Below are 24,419 nucleotides of genomic sequence, written 5' to 3'. Positions count from 1 at the left end.
GATCTTGTGAAAATGTACCAGAAACTACTCCTAATTCATCAGTAAAAGGAATATAACGGATACCTTTATGACACAAAAAATGTTAAATAAGATTGCAATTTATGATTTAAAAGTCAACCTATACAAGTAAAACCACCCCTATTTTGTAGATGACATGATCTTATATATAGATAACTCTAAGGAATCCACAAAAAAACTATGTAAGCTAATAAATGAGTTAAATAGATTTGCAGGATGCACATCAATATACAAAAGCCAACCTGTGGATAACTGTTTAATAAAATAGACCATAATAAAGAAAAAGAAAACACGTAAAGTGATCCAAGTATTGTATCTGAGGTGCAAAAAAAATTAGAGATTAAAACATCAATAAAATATTTATTTTTCTCTGGTACCCTCCTACCCCTTACAACTATCCATTTCCTTTTGGTAGCTCTGTAGCATCAAATTGGGAATCTGAGTCATCTTACAGACCTATAAGAGAAGTTTCAAAGAAAATCTAAACTACACACACCTTTCTGATTGCATAGTAAGTCTGAACTTAAACTTTTTAAATAGGAATATTAAATCAATTTTCAAATAATCCCCCTAAAAGTAAGTGAATAAATAAACAAAAACATCTAAATCTGTACAGGGGTGGATAAGAAAAGATAAGTTTAATAATGTGATATGGAAATGAGAATATTCCTAATGACAAAAAACTTAGTTTGAAATGCATTAAGAGAAAACAAACATATAAACATATCAGCAGGGGAACACTAAAATAAAAAAAATTTTAAAGTCAAATTCCAAAACAAATACAAACAAAATGAAAGGATATGATAAAAGATCTACTTTTTAAATATTTTTCTTAAAAATAAAGAATACACAAAGTCTGACAAAGAGGTTTAGTAAGGTCTCAGGGCTGAAACTAAGGTATGAAAGAACTGTACTTTCTAAGTTAATGGGTATAAGTACATCTGTCTCAAAGACTTTGCAAAAACTAAAATACAAAACAAAAAGAAAAAATTCTAAGTGCCTCCAGTGAAAAGGACTTCAGAATCACAAGTCTCTGTCCAAAGCGGTCAGAAACCCAACACTAACACATCCAAGCCGCCTTCTCAGTCTCAAAGCTTCCCCTAGTGACACACCTACCTCACAAGTTGTGATGTATAAGAAATCACAGATAAATATTTAAGTGGCTAGGCTTCTTAAAGGATTGAAGAGTATTAAATGTCAAGTCTTCCCACATCAAAAAGGACTAAATTATAACTCTGAGACCTTTAAGGCCTATACTCTGTACTAACTACTGTATGTGCATTAACAAAGCTACCAAAAAATATTTTAAAAAAATGAGGAGCCAGCCCTGAGGGCCTAGTGGTTAAAGTTCAGCACTCACCACTTCGGTGGCCTGGGTTCACTTCCCGGTCACGGAACCACAGCACCCACCCGTCAGCTGCTGTGCTGCGGTAGTGGTCCACATAGAAGAACTAGCACAACTTACAACTAGGACACACAACTATGTACTGGGGCTTTGGGGAGAAAGAAAAAGTTTTCTCTTGGAAAACCAACAGCTAAGTTAAATTACCCTGTGATGATAGTTGGTTCACAAAATTAAAACTCACATCTAGAAAACAAAATCAGCTGTACCACTGTCATACTACATGGACCACTTGAAATCTTAATGACCCTTTGAGATTTTCATGCTCCTTTTTTGGGGTTGCCAGCTCCTGAGATGGTTGTTAACAGCCACTTACTAAGTCTTATATATACTTGATGGATGCACCTTGGTTTATATGTGAGAGTTCATTAATGAAGATGTGACAATATTCAGGCCAAGAAAGAAGAAAGACCAAGAGGAGAAAAATGGTGCCAAACCAAATACCTCTTCGTTCTTTGTTGAAATTCGCTGACGAAAACTCACAGGCTTCCTGTTCTCATCCACCTCATAATCCTCCTCATTCATCCATTCATTGAAAACATCAGTGTCCAAAATCCATTTCGCATGAACCTAAAACCACATCAAAGCATGACTATCTACATAAGTAATAAATCATTAGAGTTTTTAAAGTACTCAAAATGAAAGAAGCTGATTTACTAACCAAAGCCTCAAATGCATATAACAGTTTAAAGACAAGATTATTAATGACATGTGAGTGGCAACTTAATCATTTCTAATTTTCATTCCATGTTTTTACTGAGGAAATGGTAAGAAAGCATCACTGGTTTTACGTAGACTGAGGTTTTGATACCAAGAGCCTTAAGTTTGATAATCATGTCATCTTTTTTCTTTATTTCAATTTTAAGTATAATTGAAAAACAAAATTTGTAAAGTATTTAAGGTACACAGGGTGATTTGATATACAGACACATTGTGAAAGGATTCCTCCATCTAGTTATCACATCCATCACCTCACATATTGATCTTTTTGAGTGTGTGAGAGAACATTTAAGTTCTACTCTCTCAGCAAATTTCAATTATACAGTAGTGTTCTCAACTATAGTCAACATGTTTACATCAGATCTTCAAACCTAATTCATCTTATAGGTCAGAGTTGATACCCTTTCCCAATCTCTCCCTATTCCACTCCCAACCCCCATTCCTGGCAACCACTCTTCTACTCTCTGTTTCTAGGAGTTTTGACATTTTTTTTTTTTTAGATTCCACATATAAGTGATAAGTGAGTATGTGCCTTATTTCACTAATCATGGCATCTTTATCTTCATGAAAATCACCAACACAAACATTTAACAGCAAAAGGCCAAATTTAGTCACTGCTTTAGGCATGCAGGATGTCTCTAGGTTTATGCATTCAACAACATTTTAAGTAATGATGAAAGAGTACATTTACACAGACCTATGACCTAGCCCCATCCAGAACACACAGTGCTCTATGGAGACCTTTTACAATCAGCCAAGGCTGGGGGAGGTGGGATAAGTGAGAGTCAGATTTGGGCTTCTTCCCAGTCCTTCACAAGGCCACTTATCTTGCTTTTTTCTTAGTGTTTCTGACTAAGAATTACTAAAATGACGTTTTCTCTGGTTGTTGTATAGATATAGATTGATATTTAAACCACAGACCTAACCTATATAATATTTCTATTTATCCAAAAGTATTTCTCAAGGGAGCACATAATTACAACTGGAGACTAGACAGTCCTTCCTTGTGTGGAACTGCTGTTCACATCAAGTCATGGGGCTGGCGGGGGTTGTGGGGGGAGGTTTGCAATTAACATGCCTGGTCAAGAACCATTAAAATATTATCATGAGAGCAAACAGAAGAGCAACTACAACTATGAAATTTTCCTAGAAGTAAAAGCAAGATACAACATGGCAATCACTAGGCGACAATATGGACTTTCTAATAAAAATATTTTGCCAATCTAAGCTCCTCCTGGCCCCCTCCCCTTTCTTTTAATAAAAAGGAAGGGTTACTAAATTGGTTGCTCGGGATAATGCCTGAATCACATATTGATTTAAGAATGACATCCATCTGACTACACGCCTCTTCTCTCTCCAAAAGTAGTGTTATACATTAACACACATAAACGTAAAATTAATACCCTGTCAAAGAGAATATAAGACCTTAAATAATGTAACCTGAAAAGACTCCTGTATGTACAAATTATGGGAAGGGGGTATAAACAGAGCACATGAGAAACTTTAAGCTAATCAGAGAAAGAATCTATTTAAAGGTATGACTGTTAAAGAAAAGGGTAAATTAATTCATAATGTTTTAGAAAATACATGTCACAGCATTTACAAACTTAATAGTGTTTTCCAAAGTGTTGCAAAGTGTGCACATATTATAAAAGTAGAACTGAGGGGCCGGCCCCGTGGCCGAGTGGTTAAGTTAGCGCGCTCTGCTTCAGCGGCCTAGGGTTTCACCAGTTCAAATCCTGGGCACGGACATGGCACCGCTCATCAAGCCATGCTGAGGCGGCATCCCACATGCCACAACTAGAAGGACCCACAACTAAAAATACACAACTATGTACCAGGGGGCTTTGGGAGAAAAAGGAAAAATAAAATCTTTAAGAAAAAAAGTAGAGCTGAATATTCACATTACATTCTTTGCCATGCAGAAAACCTTAACAGAAATCACTTGAGGAAGTTTGTTAGGACAGTATGGACAGCTAACAACTATTTGTGCAGGCAGACTGATGAACTCCTTACATATAATATGAATCTCATTCACTCTTCCTGAGCATGGTACAGCAATGTAGGTGTCAGTCTCTCCAGTTCTCCAAATCAGCAAACTGCAGAACAGAGTGGCAGCAAGCTGTGCAGTTACCTACCTCCCTCGAGGGAAAGCTTGGATTTACACTGAGTTCTGTATAAGCTCTTAAATCATTATGCCCTATTACCTTTCTCATAAAAATACCTTAGAGTCAGAATAACACAGCAATAGGGTATGGGGCCTTGGGAAAAATTACCTAACTTCTGAAACCCAGTTTCCTTACCAATAAAATGATACCATCATAAACTCTGTTATCAATCCCAGTCCTAAACTTCTGACACTATGACCCTTCAAGATAATATGTTTCCAAAAATCCTTTGGTAGTACTTTACAATATTATATGGCCCACCAGTCATACAGTTTATTCCTTTAATCAACATTTTTTTTCCCAACTTAATTCTGTTTGACAGATGTAGAATATACTCCATCTGACTACACACAAAGACCTATCTGTTTGAAACGGTTAGGCCATCTTGGTGGCTGAGCAGTTCTAACATTAGAGAACACAGTTCACATCTTTTCAAGTTTTCAATGAAAGAATGGTTTGGATGTAATTCTTCAGATTACACTTAAAGTAATCTTTTTTTATTTTGTTGTTTTTGTTTTTTTGAATCACCAAAGGCTATGGCAATATACACAGCAGGAATTGGTAAACATTTTTCTTATGGGTCAGACAGTAAATATTTTAGGCTGGCAAGCCATATGGTCTCTGTCCCAACTACTTAACTCGACTGCTACAGGACAGAAGCCGTCACAGACGATATGCAGACAAACAGGTTTGATGGTGTCTAACAAAATTTTACATACAAAAACCGGTGGCTATAATTTGCCAAATAGTCTATAATTTGTCAACCCTTGTAAAAAGTAAAAGTAGTTTTAACCAATGGACGCTCTATATGTGCGATTTAAGAGAGAAAAATTTCTCCAAAAACATATCTTATTATATGATCATTCTAAAATGATCAAGGAAGTATAAAGAAAATTATACAACTTTACTGTAAGATATAAAAGACCTAAATAAACTGGGAGGTAAATCACATCCACAGATTGAGAGATTCAAAATTGTACAAATGTCAGTTTTCTCTAAATTGTTCTAAAGATTAATTTAATTCCAACCAAAATCCCAATGAGTTTGTTTTGTTTTTTTTTCTTTTATCAATCTTTTATTTTTTTTATTGAGTTATTGATAGGTTACAATCTTGTGAAATTTAAATTGTACATTAATGTTTGTCAGTCATGTTGTAGGTGCACCACTTCACGCTTTGTGCCCACCCCCCACCCGACCTTCCCACTGGTATCCACTAAACTGTTCTTGGTCCATAGTTTTAAATTCCTCATATGAGTGGAGTCATACACAGATTATCTTTCTCTCGCTGGCTTATTTCACTTAACATAATTCTCTCAAGGTCCATCCATGTTATTGCAAATGCAATGATTTTGTTCTGTTTTGCAGCTGAGTAGTATTCCATTGTATATACGTACCACATCTTCTTTATCCGTTCGTCTGTTGCTGGACACTTAGGTTGCTTCCATGTCTTGGCTATTGTAAACAGTGCTGCAATAAAGATTGGGGTGCACAGGACTTTTGGGATTGCTGACTTCAGGCTCTTTGGATAAATACCCAGTAGTGGGATGGCTGGATCGTATGGTAGTTCTATTTTTAGTTTTTTGAGGAATCTCCATACTGTTTTCCATAGTGGCTGCACCAGTTTGCATTCCCGCCAGCAGTGTATGAGGGTTCCTTTTTCTCCGCAACCTCTCCAACATTTGTTGCTATTAGTTTTAGATATTTTTGTCATTCTAACAGGTGTAAGGTGATGTCTTAGTGTAGTTTTGATTTGCATTTCCCTGATGATCAGCAATGATGAGCATCTTTTCATGTGCCTATTGGCCATCAGTATATCTTCTTTGGAGAAATGTCTGTTCATGTCTCCAGCCCATTTTTTGATTGGGTTGTTTGATGTTTTGTGGTTGAGTTGCGAGACTTCTTTATATATTGAGAATATTAAGCCTTTGTCAGATATATGACTTGCAAATATTTTTTCCAAGTTAGTGGGTTGTTTTTTTGTTTCAATCCTGTTTTCATTTGCCTTGAAGAAGCTCTTTAATCTGATGAAGTCCCATTTGTTTATTCTTTCTATTGTTTCCCTTCTCTGAGAAGGCATGGTGTCCGAAAAGATCCTTTTAATACTGATGTCAAAGAGTGTACTGCCTACGTTTTCTTCCAGAAGCCCTATGGTTTCAGGTCTCACCTTTAGGTCTTTAATCCATTTTGAGTTTATTTTGGTGAATGGTGAAAAAGAATGGTCAATTTTCATTCTTTTACATGTGGCTTTCCAGTTTTCCCAGCACCATTTGTTGAAAAGACTTTCTTTTCTCCATTGTATGCCCTCAGCTCCTTTGTCAAAGATAAGCTGTCCATAGATGTGTGGTTTTATTTCTGGGCTTTCAATTCTGTTCCATTGATCTGTGCACCTGTTTTTGTACCAGTACCATGCTGTTTTGATTACTGTAGCTTTGTAGTATGTTTTGAAGTCAGGGATTGTGATGCCTCCCGTTTTGTTCCTTTTTGTCAGGATTGCTTTAGAAATTCGGGGTCTTTTGTTGCCCCATATGAATTTTAGGATTCTTTGCTCTAATTCTGTAAAGAATGCCATTGGGATTCTGATTGGGATGGCGTTCAATCTGCAGATTGCTTTAGGTAGAATGGACATTTTAACTATGTTTATTCTTCCAATCCATGTACATGGAATGTCTTTCCATCTCCTTATGTCATCATCCAATTCTCTCAGAAAGGCCTTGTAATTTTCATTATATAGGTCCTTCACTTCCTTAAATTTACCCCAAGGTATTTTATTCTTTTTGTTGCGATTGTGAATGGTATTGTATTCTTGAGTTCTTCTTCTGTTGGTTCATTACTGGAGTATAGAAATGCTACTGATTTATGCAAATTGATTTCATACCCTGCAACTTTGCTGTAGTTGTTGATTACTTCTAACAGTTTTCCAATGGATTCTTTGGGGTTTTCTATATATAAGATCATGTCATCTGCAAACAGCGAGAGTTTCACTTCTTCGCTCCCTATTTGGATTCCTTTTATTCCTTTTTCTTGCCTGATTGCTCTGGCCAGGACCTCCAGTACTATGTTAAATAAGAGTGGTGATAGAGGGCATCCTTGTCTCGTTCCTGTTTTCAGGGGGATGGGGTTCAGTTTTTGCCCATTGAGTATGATGTTGGCTATGGGTTTGTCATATATGGCCTTTATTATGTTGAGGTAGTTTCCTTCTATGCCCATTTTGTTCAGAGTTTTTATCATAAATGGCTGTTGGATCTTGTCAAATGCCTTCTCTGCATCTATTGAGATGATCATATGGTTTTTATTCCTCAGTTTGTTGATGTGGTGTATCACGTTGATTGATTTGCAGATGTTGAACCATCCCTGTGCCCCTGGTATGAATCCCACCTGATCCTGATGTATGATTCTTTTGATGAATTGCTGAATTTTGGTTGCCAAAATTTTGTTTAGAATTTTTGCATCTATGTTCATCAGTGATATTGGCCTGTAGTTCTCTTTTTTCGTGGTGTCCTTGTCGGGTTTTGGTATCAGCGTGATGTTCGCCTCATAGAATGTGTTAGGAAGTGTTCCATCTTCCCTAATTTTTTGGAATAGCTTGAAAAGGATAGGTGTTAAATCCTCTCTGAAAGTTTGGTAAAATTCCCCAGGAAAGCCATCTGGTCCTGGGGTTTTATTCTTTGGGATGTTTCTGATTGCTGTTTCAATCTCTTTCCTTGTGATTGGTCTGTTCAAATTGTCTGCCTCTTGAGTGAGCTTTGAGAGATTGTAGAAGTCCAAGAATTTATCCATTTCCTCTAGGTTATCCATTCTGTTGGCATATAGTTTTTTGTAGTATTCTCTTATAATCTGTTGTATTTCTGCAGAGTCTGTTGTTATTTCTCCTCGCTCATTTCTGATTTTGTTTATGTGAGCTTTCTCCCTTTTTTTCTTTGTAAGTCTGGCTAGTGGTTTGTCAATTTTATTTATCTTCTCAAAAAACCAGCTCTTTGTCTCATTGATCCTTTCTACTGCCTTTTTCGTTTCAATAGTATTTATTTCTGCTCTGATTTTTATTATTTCTCTCCTTCTGGTGACTTTGGGCTTCATTTGTTCTTTTTTCTCTAGTTCAGTTAGGTGTGCTTTAAGGTTGCTTATTTGGGATTTTTCTTGTTTGTTAAGATGTGCCTGTATTGCAATGAATTTTCCTCTTAATACAGCTTTTGCTGTATCCCATATGAGTTGGTATGGCATGCTATCATTTTCATTTGTTTCCAGGTATTTTTTTATTTCTTCGTTAATTTCTTCAATGATCCATTGCTTGTTCAGTAGTGTGTTGTTTAGTCTCCACATCTTTGTGCCTTTCTCGGCTTTTTTCTTGTAATTAATTTCTAGCCTTATAGCACTAGTATCTGAGAAGATGCTTGTTATTATTTCAATTTTTTTAAATTTGTAGAGGCTTGCCTTGTTTCCCAACATATGGTCTATCCTAGAGAATGTTCCATGTGCACTTGAGAAGAATGTGTATTCAGCTCCTTCAGGGTGGAGTGATCTATATATGTCTATTAAGTCCAATTGTTTTAGATTTTCATTCAGCTCCACTATATCCTTGTTGATTTTCTGTCTGGATGATCTGTCCATTGACGTGAGTGGGGTGTTGAGGTCCCCTACTATTATTGTGTTGTTTTTAACATCTTCCTTTAGGTCTGTTAATAGTTGCTTTATGAATCTTGGTGCTCCTGTGTTGGGTGCATAGATATTTATAAGCATTATTTCTTCTTGATGAAGTGTCCCTTTAATCATTATATATTATCCCTCTGTGTCTCTCTTTACCTGTCTTATTTTGAAATCCACTTGGTCTGATATGAGAATTGCAACACCTGCCTTTTTTTCCTTGCTATTTGCTTAAAGTATTGTCCTCCACCTCTTCACCCTGAGTCTGTGTTTGTCCTTGGGGCTGAGGTGTGTTTCCTGGAGGCAACAAATTGTTGGATCTTGTTCTTTAATCCATTTTGCCACTCTGTGTCTTTTTATTGGAGAGTTCAATCCGTTCACGTTGAGAGTGATTATTGATGCATGTGGACTTAATGCTGTTAATCTGTCGCTCATTATCTTGTTTTTCTGTTTCTTTTCCTGTGTGCTTTAGACTACCCATTTAATACTGCAATTTCTTATGCTGGGTTTCTTAGATTTTTCCTTATCTATGATTTGTGACTCTGCTCTGTACTTTATTTTAGTGTCTACCTTAAAGTTTGTATTTAGAATCTCGTGTATAATATAGTCTATTCTCTGGTGGTCTCTTACTTACTTGACCAATACTGATTTAGACCCTTTGCTCTTCCCCTCCTAAATATTTTCATTTTTTATTCCAACTCGTCTTATTAATTTGTAGTTAGAGTGCTAAGATCGTCCTTGTTTTGGTAGTTTCCTTATTTTTACCCTAATGCTATAGTTGAATATTTGCTATCCTGTTCTGGTTCTATTCATCGGTCTCCCTAGTCTGTGGATTGTGTCCCCTTTCTCCCTTTTTTCTTTTTTCAAGTATGAGAGCCTTCTTGAGGATTTCTTGTAATGGAGGGCTTTTAGTTACAAATTCCCTTAACTTTTGTTTGTCTGGAAAAGATTTAATTTCTCCCTCATATCTGAAGGAAATTCTTGCTGGATAGAGTATTCTTGGCTGAAGGTTTTTATCCTTTAAAGCTTTGAATATATCACTCCATTCTCTCCTAGCTTGTAGGGTTTCTGTAGAGAAATCCACTGACAGTGTGATAGGGGCTCCTTTATAGGTTATTCTCTTTTTTTTTCTTACTTCCCTGAGTATTCTTTCCTTATCATTCCTATTTGACAACTTTACTATTATGTGTCTTGCGGTGGGTCTTTTTACACTGACAAATCTAGGAGATCTAAAACCCTCCTCTACACACATTTCTCCGTTGAATCCTAGATTTGGGAAGTTCTCTTCAATAATTTCGTTAAGCATACTTTCTGCTCCATTTTCCTTTTCCATATTCTTGGGAATTCCTATGATCCTTATGTTCTTACTCCTCATTGAATCCATTATCTCTCGGAGATTTTCCTCATTTTTTTAAATTCTTAGTTCTCTTTCTTCCTCTGTCTGGCGCCATTCAGCCTGTCTGTCCTCGATTATGCTGATTTGCTCCTCTAGGTTGTCTACACGGGCATTCAGGGAATCCGTATTCTGTTTTATCTGGTCCATTGTGTTTTTCATCTCAAGTAATTCTGTTTGATTCTTATGATTTCAATCTCTTTTGTGAAGTAACTCCAGAACTCGGCTTGTTTCTCTATCTTTCTCTCTACCTCATTGAGTTTTTTGATTATAGCTGCTCTGAATTCATTATCACTTAGTTTACCTAATTCCAAGTCCTCAGGACTTAATTCTGTGTTTTTATTGTTTTCCTTCTGGTCTGGGGCTTTTATAAATTGCTGGATGGTAGAGGAGCGGTTTTTTCTCATGGTGGTAGAATTCAGTTGCAGTTACAGCCTGTCGCCACTAGATGGGGGTCGAGAGTGCTGTGTTAGCTCTCCGCCTTGGGTCAAGATCGCTGCGCCCAGTGGCTTTGCTGGGGGGGAGGGGCTGTTACTCACACGCGCCGGTCTGGGTTCAGATCAGTTCTGTTCTCTGGTATCCCAAGGCCCTTGATTTATAGGGTCCCCGCGGACGGAAGCTTTCCCCTCTGTCAGCGGGTCTCCACTGAATCAGCGGCAGGAGTCCTGGATGATCCCCCGTCACGCGGCCCCTCCCCCGCTCCTTCCCGACCCACACCGCAGCGATCGCAGACTCTAGGGGAGGGAGCGATGTTCTCTCCCACCGTTCCAGCGCCTCTGAAGGTGTAAAGCAAGGTTTATGATCTCCACCTTCTTGGTATTGTAGGTCTCTAACGAGCTGGCATTATGTTTATTCTCTGAAATTCAGTTCTTCCAATCTTTTGTTGTATTTTGGAGGGGAGAGAATCCCGGGTCAGCTCACCCTGCCATTTTGCTCCACCCACCTCCAAAACTGTTCGAGTTTGTTTTATATGATGTTAAAATTTAAACAAAAGAGCAAAGACCTAAGACCCAAGAGACCCTAGAAGAAAAATGTGGGAGTATTCAAGTAAGATCAAATTGACCAATATATAATAGAGTCTAGAAACAAATATAAGTCCATGACATACATAAAAATTTACTTTTGACAGAAATTGCATGAATCAGTGGAGAGAGGAATCCACCTTGAATATTTTTCTGCCTTGAAAGGACAGATGATCTAGCACCACAGCAGGAAAAATTTTAAATATATGCAAAACAAAACTAAAGAACTTTTAAAGATGATCTGAGAAAATCATGATGACCTTAGGATTGGAAAACAAAAATACAAGCTACTGAGAAAACATATTTTTAACACAAACGAGTGACAATGGTTAGTATGCAGAATATCTAAAGAACACCTACAAACAAAAAAAAGACAATGCAACGGGAAAAAAGCAAAAGCTGGAAACAAACACTTCATGGAAGAAGAAACATCAAAGGTCACAGAATTCATGAAAAGATGATAAAGCTATTTAGTAATAAGAAAAATACAAGTTAAACCCATAATGAAATACTACTTCACTGAAATCTACTAGATAGGCAAATACTACAAAATCAGAAAATACCAGGCATTGGACAGGATATGGAACATCCAAAAAACTTATACACTCCTGGCTAAATAAATTTTTATGACCATCTGCAAACAATATGGCATTGTTTAGAAAAGGTGAATTTTGCATTCCCTGTGACCCAGCAATTCCATTCTGAACATATAACAAGTTCACAATAGCATTTTTCATAACACCATGAAGTAGAAACAACCACACACCCACCTACATTACAATGGATATACTGTGATATAGTCACACAAAAGATTACTTCTACTACTATATACTATGGATGACATCTCAGGAACACAATGCTGAACAAAAAGGCAAGTCATGAAAGAATATGACTCCACTGATATTAAAAGCTTTTAAACATGATAACTAAAAGACCTGTGCAGTTGTACATATATCTGATGTAAAACTACAGTGAAAAGATAAGCTGAACATTTAGAATAATGGTTAACTGAGTGGGCAGGGCACAGGATGAACACATGGAATGTTTCAAAATTAACAGTAACCTTCTTTTTTATTGGGAGTGGTAAGTACACAGGTGTTTGTTTAACTGTGATCTGTTTTTCTCACCCATATTTAATAAATATTAACATCCACAATTTAATTTTTTAAATTAAGTGCTTTGTCACGGCAATCAAATTTCCTTTAGAACAAAAAAATAATACGTGGACATTGCTTCATAAAATAATACAGAAAACGAAAGAAAGAATTCCAGTTCAAATTTTCTGAATATTATACTAGGGTAATATTCTGTTACAAGTGAAATAAAAACACAGGAACAAGAAGAAAAAGTATAACTATATTTAACTTTTAAAGAGGAGCAGAGCATATGCACTATTTTTTAAATGGATAATGATGATGGAGAATGGTGTGTACAAATCACAGGTGTATTTAGATTTCATGGAATACATTAAGAAAAAGTATTTAAATAACGGATTCTACATACTCAGCAACTCTAAATTTCTAATGAAAAATTTTCTATGTCAACTGAAAGTACAAGGTAGTAGTTCTTAAATTTCATTTTCTTGGATACATGATCAACAAAATTTAAAAACTACTGAATTAAGATATTTGTAATTGCTTTTATTGGTGAGCAGGCATTTTTTAGCTATAGCATTTCTTTTTTTTTTTTTTAATTTTGAGGAAGATTACCCCTGAGCTAACATCCACCACCAACCCTCTTTTTGCTGAGGAAGATTGACCTTCAGCTAACATCTGTGCCCGTCTTCCTTTCTTTTATATCTGAGACGCCTGCCACAGTATGGCTTGGTAAGAGGTTCGTAGGGCTGTGCCCAGGATCCGAGCCAGTGAACCCTGGGCCACCAAAGCAGAGCATGTGAACTCAACTGCTAGGCCACTGGCCCAGCCCAGCTGTAGTATTTCTTTTTAAAAGTCATTCTATTTTCCTAAAAACAAGACCAAAAAAATGCTATCGGTCACCTCATTCTTTACTGGCATTTGCCATCTCAATAAATTACCTAGGAGAGGGCACATGTAAGTCACAGAACTGTCAGATTTCTCACAATGGCCTTCTAAAAGAGAGTAAAGCACTTATTTGTAACTCAAAAGCCAACTTTACATGGAGAAAAGAGGGAACAGTTAAAAAAAAATTCTTTAGTCTACATATTAAATAAAAATTCTAAAAGTCTGGCCTTTCTTTGTTAGAAATAAATTTAAAATAGCCCTAATGAAAAATCTAGAAGCTACATTTAAACAGACTTCTCTTTATAGCAGGAACAGGTACTGAGGTTTTTAGGAGTATCTATAAAATGAGATAATACTTTTAGGACATGAATGCCATGAAAATCAAGACAAAACATATTTTTCATCTATAAACTATAACATGTGTGTGGGTATATGTAGCAGAGTAATATTCCTCCTAACTAAAGGAAAAACAAACTATTCTATCTGGGATTAGTTTTAAGTAGTAGCAACCTAAAAAGTTTAATGGAGAAAAGAAGAAAGAAGGATAGATGAACTACTTAGCAGCTAAAAATGAAAAATTAGATATGTAATATTAAGAGAATACATTTAACTCATCTACATAGAGAAACCTAGTATATAGTAAAGGTGGTATCTCAAATCACTGAGGCAAAGGCGGACTTTATAATAAATGGATACAGAATGTATCCATTTACACACAACTGGGAAGCCATTTCGAAAAGACACAATGAGATCCATTCCTTTTATCACATAAGAATAAACTCAAAATGGATTAGAGATCTATATGTAGAAAGTGAAACTATACAACTGCTAGAAGAAAACAGTGGCTAATTCCTCAACAACCAGAGGCAGAGACAGGCTTTACTATTCTGACTAAAATCTTGATGCATTAAAAGGTAAAGAAGAAGAAATCTGACTATATAAAAATAATAAACCTTGGCATGGCAAAAAAACACCATAACTAAAGTCAAAAACACAACTAAATATTTGCAATATACGTCTCATATTAATGGCTAACATTCTCAACATTTAAAAAGAACCTCTAAAACTCTAGGAGACAAAAGAAAAATCCTTATAGAAAAAATGAGAGAAAGATACACAGGTCACAAAAACCATAAAAAGAACTCTTGCAAACATAAAAGATGTTCAACTTCACTCAAAAGAAGAGAAATACAAATTAAAATCAACAGAGATACCATTTCTCATTGGCAAAAATTCAAAAGCTTCACAATATCCACTCTGTTGGTTAGGCTATCAGGGAAGAGACACTCACTTCATTGCTTACAGGAATGCAAAAAGGGTACCAACTCCCAGGGGAGAGAGGCACGAATCTAACTATGTATTTTCATTTACTCTTCAACCCAGCAACCCTAATTCTAGAAATTTATCTTGACTATACACCTTAAACAATATGACAATACATATGGCACAAGGTTATTTATTGCAGTTTTGTCTGTAATTCCAAAATAATGCAAACTACTCAAATTTCTAAGCATAAAAAACTGGAGGACTAAACTACAGTGTATATACATAATGGAGGATTGTGCCGGTATGAACACTAGGGATTTCTAGGAAAGATTATTAAGTGGAAAAAGCCAAGTATACAAGAGAGAAATAAAAAAACATGCAAACTCCCGCATACCTTGACAAAAGCAAACACAGAAAGGATAAACCAGAAAATAATAAATTTGTTCTACAAGGAATGAGGGGAAGGAGGTAGAAAGAATATAAGAGGAAGTATACCTTTTTGGGGAAGCATGTTAGAATTCTACATATTCAAAATATAAAATTAAATCAATCTGAATTTGAAGAGAGAGACGAAACACTTAAACTGAAAATAAACTGAAAGAAAGAAACCCAACTGCAGTTGAATTAAGTAACAACCTCACTGAAGATGGTGGAAGAGTTAATCTAACTAACTCATTAACACACTATTTACCAATTGTACCCTCAGACTTGGGCAGGACAGGGCCAGAGAGAGAACTACAAACATATCTTGCACTCTTAGTATTTTTGTTTATTGTAGCGGGTGGGCAATGCAATTCTGAAACTAATTTAAATGTAGTAATGGACTGAGTAAATGTGTTGTTGGGAGCCAAGGTTTTTACTCTGGGAGAAGACAGATATGAATATGGAAGAGGGGAGGGCCAAAAGGAACACTGTGGGATGGATTAGAACTGGAGGTATCTATATGGTCTCATTATTTCTAAAATAAGTATATGAGTACATGAATATGTTTGTGTTTATACACACATAATAGCTCTACTTCTTATTTCTCTGGGCAGAAAGGGCCTAGAAGCAAAGACACTTCAGTAGCAATCAACATACTTGTACCCAGACTTGGTGTCCAATACCTTTTCCTAATAAAAGGAATGAGAGCTCCTAGGAGAAACAGCTGAATTCTAGGTATGAGGAAGGGAAGGCAGAAGAGGAGCCTGGAACATCCTGCTATGCCCTCAAAGAGGTACTCAAGAATGAGGAGTGCTTGTCACAAGCCAGTTTGGAGGGGCTCCTATTGGCCAAATATGGAACTATTTCAGCACCAAAATAATTAAGTAACGAATTTTACTGACCACTGAAACTAGAACACGAATCCATACTAACAACAAATAGATGAATAAGTAGATGGGGGCAAAGGAAGGGCTCTTGCTTATCGGAGAACTCTGAAAGCCAAGTGGTAATGTGGAGGGAGGGTTGGAGTGGAAAACGATCACTGCACAACAATGAAAGAAAAAAACTGGTTTAGACAAGGACTGTTAAGTGGATGCTAAATCTGAGCAAGAGAAGGAAGACTTTGATGAGAAGTAGAATATCTGCATGGTCTAAAAGAATCTCTCACAGATTGCTTGTAAGTTGCAAGTAGGGTAAAAAAAGTAACTACACAGCAGAGCCATCGGAGTCACCTTAACAGGTGATTAACGTCACCAACAAGGAGCAGATGGACACAGCACGCCTCCCAATGTGATGCCCTGAGAAGGACACAATGTCACTTAGGCAGTATTCTGACTAGAATGAATGTAAGAATTAACCATGAGAAATTCCAAATGAGAAATTCAAAAACATGATAAAAGGCAAGGAAACACAGTGATAATGTTCCAGGTTAAAGGAAACTAAAGAGATATGACATATGAATTCAACAGTGATATTAGATGAATTCTATAATAAAGAGAAAAATGCTATAAAAAACGACATTGGGTCAAGTGGCAAAACCAGAATATGGACAGTAGATTAAAGGATTGTATCAACGTTTAATTTACTGAATTTGATAACTGTACTATGCTCATGTATGAGAATTCTTATTCTTAGGAAACAGGCACTTACTTTTAGGAGTAAAGGCCCATGATATATGCATCTGTATCTCAAATGGTTTGGGGGCGGGGGGAAACAAACACAGAGTATAAATGATACATCAAAAAGGGAGTAAAATGTTAACAATAGGCAAATATGAATAAAGAGTGTACAGGTATAGCATATACGACTATTATTCTTGCAACTTTTCTGTAAGATGGAAATTATTTCCAAATAAAAAGTTATTTTAAAAAAAGACTAATTTTTGTTAATCTCATTTTCTTCACATAGAATCTGAAGCTCAAAAGCTCAGTCTTTCCGAAGGTCACACAATTAGAAATAGACTGAACTAGGTCTAAAATCTAACATATTAACTTAAGTGCTCATTATACCACATAAAAGAGTCAATTAAAATCGTGTATAATTGCCACTGCTCATGGAAAGGACCAGAGCTCAGGCTGATTCCAGGACTGGGATAGGGAAATTACAAAAAAAGTTTGGAACATCTGTACCAGAAAGTAGGAAGTATGCAAAAAAGGATCAAATAATGCCAAAGGGTCACAGGAGGCAGCATAGTTTCCTAGTGGACAAATTTTGGACAATTCATCAAAATGAAGAATGGTAGTGATGTCACTGTTCCATGAGTGCAGACTGATACTACAGACACATGTAAAGGGAGAAGGGAATGCTTATCCCCACTGCAAAATGTCGACTACAAGGATAGAAGAAATGGATAGAATTAGAAAAGCACCAGTAATAACTAATTCAATCAGGCAGGAATTATTAATGGATGAGCAAACTTTGGGATATAAATTTAATAAGAAAATAACAGTTACACAGTCTCAAAGTATTTCCCTATAAAGTATTTTTAATTCCAATGAGAAAAATGGTTACAGTGGGAAACCTAGGCAGATAGTACCTTAACAAATGATCAAGCTATCAGCCACAATGAGGAAAATGGACATGTGCCTCCTGATGCAATGCACTAAAGAGGACAGAATATTACGTAAGCAGTATTGCAACCAAAAATACATAGCTATTCAATGTAATAATAAAAAAATATGCAAACTCAAATTCAGAGACATTGTTAAAAAAAAAAAAAAACTGGCCTGTACATTTCAAAATGCCAGTGTCATGAAAGAAGAAGAAAGGCTGAAAGTTTCAGATTAAAGTAGACTAAAGAGATCTGACAACTAAATGCAGTGTGTGACTCTGAACCGGATCTTGGATAAGAGAAAAAACTGAGTATAAAACTTACTATATCATTGGGACAACTGGTAGAGATGGAATATGGGCCCTGTATCAGATTATAATATTGTTTCAAAAATTAATTTCCTGAAATAAATAACAACAGGGGAAGTTGAAAGGAGTATAAAGTAGTACTTGGTTTAGTATTACTCTTGCAACTTTCAAAATTATTTCCACATTAAAAGTTGAAGAACAGAAGAGCTGTTGTGTGGACTTTTACCATTACAATAGAAATGATTAGTAAAGTAAGTCTATCATAATAAAAACCACGCAGGCCCTGCTTGCAGCCTTCCTAAATGACACCATCAATGATGTTCAGCTGCACTCCTCACACCCCTTCCTTAACTATCTCAAGCTACAATCTAAGTTGGCTTTGGGGTCTCCTCAAACATCACTGCAAACATTTCATCTGGATAAGGAAGTATTCATGGCCATGGCCACCTCTTAACAGGAGGACAAGAAAGGAAGATCAACATTCTGTATCTCTTTAAAACTTCGTGTGGAGAACAGTTGAGAAGTTCTATTAAGTTATGTAAGAATAAGTTTTTGTTTTAAAGGATGTTTCACCTTCCATGGCTTTTCTGGAATTGGTGGATCTTCAATTTCTGCATCAACATCATTACTATGGACCCAAGTATCATAGCTATAAAGGAAATGAAAAAAGGAAAAACAAATTAGAATTCAAATTCATTTACTAAAAAGACTTTCATCAAAAGGTAAAAGTGTATTTTAGAAATAGTATTAGGATCCAGTATTAGCAATTTATCATACACTTTTGTCTCTACCACTCTGACAAGAAAACTCTTCTGCAGAGGTCTACAGTAATCTTCACATTGTTAAAGCCAAAGTTCAAGCCTCAGTCAACAGAATTTTAATGAGTCAATCACTCTCTCCTCAAAGCATTTTCCTTACTTGGCCTCTAAGACAGTATTATCTGGTATTCCTTCTGGTTGCCAGCCTCTCCTCAGTCTCCTGTGACAGTTTCTCCTCTTTTCTCAAACCTCTTCAACATTGGAAAGCCCCAAGGTTTCAGTTTTTGGAAGAATCCTCTTAGCTATTCACTCTCTTGATAATCTCATGCAACACCATGGCTTCTACTATACACATACGACTTGAAATCTTATATCTGCCCTCTTCTCAGAATTCTGGACTCAAATCCAACTGCCAATTCCACATCTCTTACATGTCTAATTAGGTTTTCAAACTTAACACACTCAAAATTCAACATATAATGCCATCCTGACCCCAGCAAGGTGCTCTAGCCAATCATCCCCATCTCAGTAAATGCCAACTCCATCTTCCCAGCTGTTCTGACCAAAATCCTTGGAAACATCCCTGACTTCACTCTCAATTACATCCTATAATCAAATCACCAACAACTTCCACCAGCTCCACCTTCAAAATATTTCCAGAATCTATCTACCTACCTTTCACCCTTCCACTTCTGCCCAAATCCCAAGAGTCAATTTTTCACACAGCAACCAGAAGGATCCTTTGAAAACTACGTCAGTCTACATCACTGCACTGCTCAAAATCTTCCTATGACTCCCACCTAACTCAGAATAGCAGTCAAAATCATTACAGTGGCTGCCAACCCTCGAAATCTGGTCCTCTGAATGCCACTCTGACCCCGTCTCCTAGCACCCTCTCCTCACTCATGTTATATTTGAGCCACAAGAGCTTCAGTGGTCTTTTAAATATGCCAGGCAGTGGCCACTTCAGGCCCTTTACATATGCTCCTCACTACCCAGATAGCCATACAGCATACGCTCTCATACCGTCACATCTCTTTGCTTAAAGGTTCTCTTATTAGTGAGACCTAACTCACTTAAATAAATCACATCCTCTATTCCTCTACAATTCTGAAGTATAAAATTACCTACCAAATTAAAACTTTATCAATGCTGCTGTACTTGCCAATAAATTATTATAAAATCCAGCAATATCTACATTAAATACAAGTATGGTAACAAGCAATGGCTTCCTTTAGCCACTACTCAGAAGTCAGTTCAAAAGCATTTAGAACAAGCACAGCTCTACATATCTATTAACAGCACTTTGGTAAGTTTTCTATGAACACTTGAATGTGAGCTGGAGAAAAAAAGTTCATCTGCCAATTACTTAACTATACCAGGTAAAGATTACAATAGTAAGAAAAACTGATAACCTTATAGTCTTTAAAAGTCTCGAGTAGAAAACGTTACATAGGTAGAAGAATATATGTAAACTATAGTCAATAAAGAAAGGGAACTAACAAGGCCCCTTGAGAAGACAAGACAAGATCTAACCACTATATGCTATTTGATACATAAAGAAAAGGTTAGCAAACAGGCTAACATGTCTTATAATCTGTTGTTATAAAATTTATTTCAAGCCTGTACTTTTGTAGTTTATCATAAATTTGAGTTTCCATCTAAGTGTTTCAAAACTGATTTCCTATAACAGTTCCTGTAATATTGAAAGGTTTGTTTTACTAGCACCAAGGACTACATGAAGCCTTGAGACTAGAAATGTTTTATAGGAGGCATTTATTTAAGGGGCTGGCCCAGCGGTGTAGCAGTTAAGTTCGTGCACTCCACTTGGGCAACCTGGGGTTCACCGGTTCAGATCCAGACAGGGACCCAAGCACTGCTTATCAAGCCATGCTGTCTGTGGCAGCCATCTCACACATAAAACAGAGGAAGATGGGCACAGATGTTAGCCCAGAGCCAATCTTCCTCAGCAAAAAGAGGATGGGTGGCAGATGTTAACTCAGGGCTAATCTTTCTCAAAAAAGAAAAAAAAGCAAGCATTAATCTAAATGTTATTACAAAAAAAACTATTAGTTCAATTTAAAGTGGTCAATTACGGCTCAGAAGAGGCTGATAAGCAAGTTGATTTGATTTGGTTCTGATTAACTCAATCTGTACAAAGACTGTGCATATTCTATTAAAATTATGAACATAATCTAACGACATATATTCCCTTTAAAAAATATATTTATAAGTAAAATAAAGTTATTCAAATAGATTAACTTAAAAACAGCACAAAACCAAGACATTACATGTCTCCTGATGAAGAACATAAACCTATGCAACAGTCTTGTTACTTCCCTAAACTGAAATGGTTTCTGATTAACTCTAGATCAATTTAAAGGAAATAGAACAGAGAAACATGTTCAAATATACCACAGTGATACCATAGAAAAAACCCAGAATACGGTAAACTACAGGACAAACAACGTGGTTCCTTAAATAATACACTGCAAGGGGGAAGTGGGGAAGACAGAGGGAGAACCTATAAACTGAAAAATATTTAAGAAATATATGAACTAATTGCAAGATGTGGTTGAATTCCTTACTGGAATTCATTACAGAATTCATTTAATTCCAATGAATATCCATCCATCAATCAATCAATCAAATGTATCACATGACAACACTGGGTATTTGATATTAAGAAATTTTGTTAATTTTTTAGGTTTGATAATGGTGTTATGCTTACTTCGTTTTTGAAAGAATGAGTCATCTTTTGGAAATACATATTAAAATATTTATTATTACAATACTGAAATGATATATTTGGGATTAGCTTCCAATAATAGGAGAAGGCTAGAAGTGGATGTGGGTACAGGTGAAAGAAGACTGGTCTGAAACACAAAGTGGAGAGAACCTCCAGTTGACAGGACAATGGTGAAACGAACACCTAGAGAGCTCTATTGTCGATTAAGGAAGATGAAGTGTTATCCTTATTCCTAAGTGCCCTATGCAGGCATAATATTAATTAAACAAGGACCACCCTTTTCACTAACATGTCATTCCTGTTTGTAACATTCTTTACTCATATTTAGATACTGAAACACAGTATGAGTTATGAAATATAAAAGTAACACCATCACTAGGGAATGAAATTTCTGCCAAGAATAAAAACTTCATTTTGACATAAAATAATTTCATCCTTAATAGTGTGGCATGAGTAGTTTCTGAAACAACAAACAAAACTAACTAGTCATGAAACACTAGGGAGAAAAATTCACTTCTTAAAGGAAACAAATCTAAATCAATAGTCTAATACCATACTGAAGGACTGTTTTGGAAAATGCAGCAAACATATCAGTTTAGTAATGAAACCATAACCTAAGAAAACGGTCAGTAAGAGAAGACTTAAAAAAGTGAGATCAATGACTAAAACAAATCAACAAAGTGATCACTATTCAGAAAGTGAAACTATATATATATAAACAACCCTGACTTGCACTGACTAAAATCTTTATATCAGATCTCAGGACACATTAGCATTACCTGTCTGGGTAAAACCCCCAATGCACTAACACCTGCTTGTCTTTTCTCATCACTGGTCTCAACCATTCTTCTGAAAGGGAAAAAGAAAAAATTTTAGTCAAGTTGACAAAATAAATAAATAAACTGTTATTTAGACAATTTTTACTTAAGAGTTTTTGGTTTGCTAATAAGCCCTCTCCCAAAAAGTTTTCTCATAATTGAATATTATCTACCATATGAAGGGGCATTTTTTCAGCCATCTATTCAGACTTACTAGATTCTAGGCCCATTGTCCATCACTTGACAAAACCAACTGTCCACTGCAGTAAAATACTCTCCTTCCCACCCCTCCATCAATTTGTCTCCAGTTCCACCCAAATCATGATCACTATATTCCTTACTGCCTAATTGCCCATGCAGAACCTCCCCTCCCTTTTTTGTGAGGTTTTGCAATTACTACACAGCTTTCAAGGTGTTAGGCTTCATCTCCTGGATGAAAGTTTTATCAACTACTCTTCTTTCTCCAGATTCACCTTTTCTGGTATGCTATAGCACTTTACAGTGCTACATCAAAGCTTTCATTACTATTTTTACTATTCTTTAATGGCCTCCTGTTAAATCAGCTCTCTCAATAACAGTGTAAGCAATATGATCACATAAGGTAGATTTTTACTTGAAGTTTCCTTACCAAAGATAGGTGTAAATTTATAAAATCAGATGATTCTTAGAGTTTGTATTATAGTTGAATTACATCTACATTTTAGCACTTGTTACGATATGTCTCTTTGGTAGTCTAAATTTAGCTTAGAAAAGTTGTTTCTAGTACTAAGAAGGAACCAATGAAGCCCCTTGAAACCCAAGAAATAGCCAAATAGAAAACTTGAGTGAAATCAGCTATGTAAAATTGGCTTTTCAGTGCCAATTTCAACATGAAATAGCTCCACCTTCACTGACTACAGCCATGAAGCCGACGTGAGTGTGCTCTTTTTGAAGTATCCAACTGCTCACTTACTATCTTGTAAGAAAGTGACAAGGAAGAAATCAGCTCTGTTCCTTAACTTGATATCCCAAAATGGCCAAGGAAAAAGTGAAGAGGAAGAGGCAGATGGGCCTTCAGAACTCACTCCGTTTAAACAAACAAAATATATCAACTCTCTAACTAGTAAGAGCTGCCTTTTATAATACAAAGTCTATCTGCAAAGATTGTGCAGCTTTCAAAGGTTAAAAAAGAAGAAGATCCATCCTTTCCCCAGCTGACTTTGATAGAAAGAGATTGTGGCACTGATTGCCTTTGAAAATTTTCCCAATAGCAGAAACAACTAAAGGTTAGAGATGTGAATTCATACTCTTCCTAGAGATGTTCATAAACTACACGACACCAACAAAAACCCACAATTTTATGAGTAAAAATTAGTCCAAAGTCAGAATAAATCTTACAACTCAATAATAAAAAGACAAATAATCCAACTAAAAAACAGGCAAAGGATCTGAACAGATATTTCTCCAAAGAAGATATACAAATGGCCAAAAGGCCTAAGAAATGACGCATGGAATCAATAGCTAGGGAAACACAAATCAAAATCACAGAAATACAGTCTGATACCCATCAGGATTGCTAATATAAAAAAACAACAAATAAAATGTGTTGATAAAGACATAGAGAAACTGATTATCTTCATACAATGCTGAAGAGACTGTAAAATAGTACAGCCACTTTGGGAAACAGGTTGACAGTTATCTCAAAATGTTTAACACAGAGTTGCCAATTCACTGTCTAGGCATAAACACAAGAGAATCAGAAGCATATGTCCACACAATAACTTGTTCACAAATGATCATAATGGCATTATTTACAAATAAATGTCCATCAACTTTCAACTGGCTAAACAAAAGGTGGTACAGCCATACAATGGAATGTTATTTGGCCATAAAAGGAAATAACGTACAGGAAATGGTGCCAGCAAAGTGATGGCATAGGAAACCCTAGACCTTGTTCCACCACGGAGACACCAACTTAAGAATATACTGTCCAAAAAGCATTGAGAACCCTAGAAACCAACTAAGAAGTCACAGCAGTCCAGGCAAGCTCAACGTCAAAAACAGCTGCACCGAAACAATAAGAAAAGCCACCTCATATCTACAGCAATAGCCATTCTCCCAAGCCAGCAGAGCTCAGTGGGATCAGGAGAAAAGCTCACAACTTCTCCCTTGGGCTGAAAAGAGAGTAGTGAAAGTGTGTCCAATGTTCCAACTTTCTGGGGGT

General features: G+C 36.2%; 1 protein-coding gene across 2 annotated transcripts in view; it reads right to left on the bottom strand.

Moving 5' to 3' along the window:
• Positions 1 to 24,419, bottom strand: part of SMARCC1 (SWI/SNF related BAF chromatin remodeling complex subunit C1) — a 172,977-nt gene that overhangs the window by 109,833 nt on the left and 38,725 nt on the right. For both annotated transcript variants that reach the window (XM_044753984.2, XM_070493517.1), the window contains exons 7-9: positions 22,178 to 22,247; positions 18,465 to 18,540; positions 1,865 to 1,990 (exon numbers count right to left, since the gene is read on the bottom strand). In XM_044753984.2, the coding sequence (XP_044609919.2) occupies positions 1,865 to 1,990; positions 18,465 to 18,540; positions 22,178 to 22,247 (272 nt within the window). The remainder of the gene's footprint in view (positions 1 to 1,864; positions 1,991 to 18,464; positions 18,541 to 22,177; positions 22,248 to 24,419) is intronic.

This window comes from Equus asinus, chromosome 21 (genome assembly GCF_041296235.1).
Source record: "Equus asinus isolate D_3611 breed Donkey chromosome 21, EquAss-T2T_v2, whole genome shotgun sequence".
NCBI classification, from domain to species: Eukaryota; Metazoa; Chordata; class Mammalia; order Perissodactyla; family Equidae; genus Equus; species Equus asinus.
The sequence above is the reverse complement of the archived record's forward strand: the minus strand, read 5'-3'. Positions and strand labels throughout refer to the sequence as shown.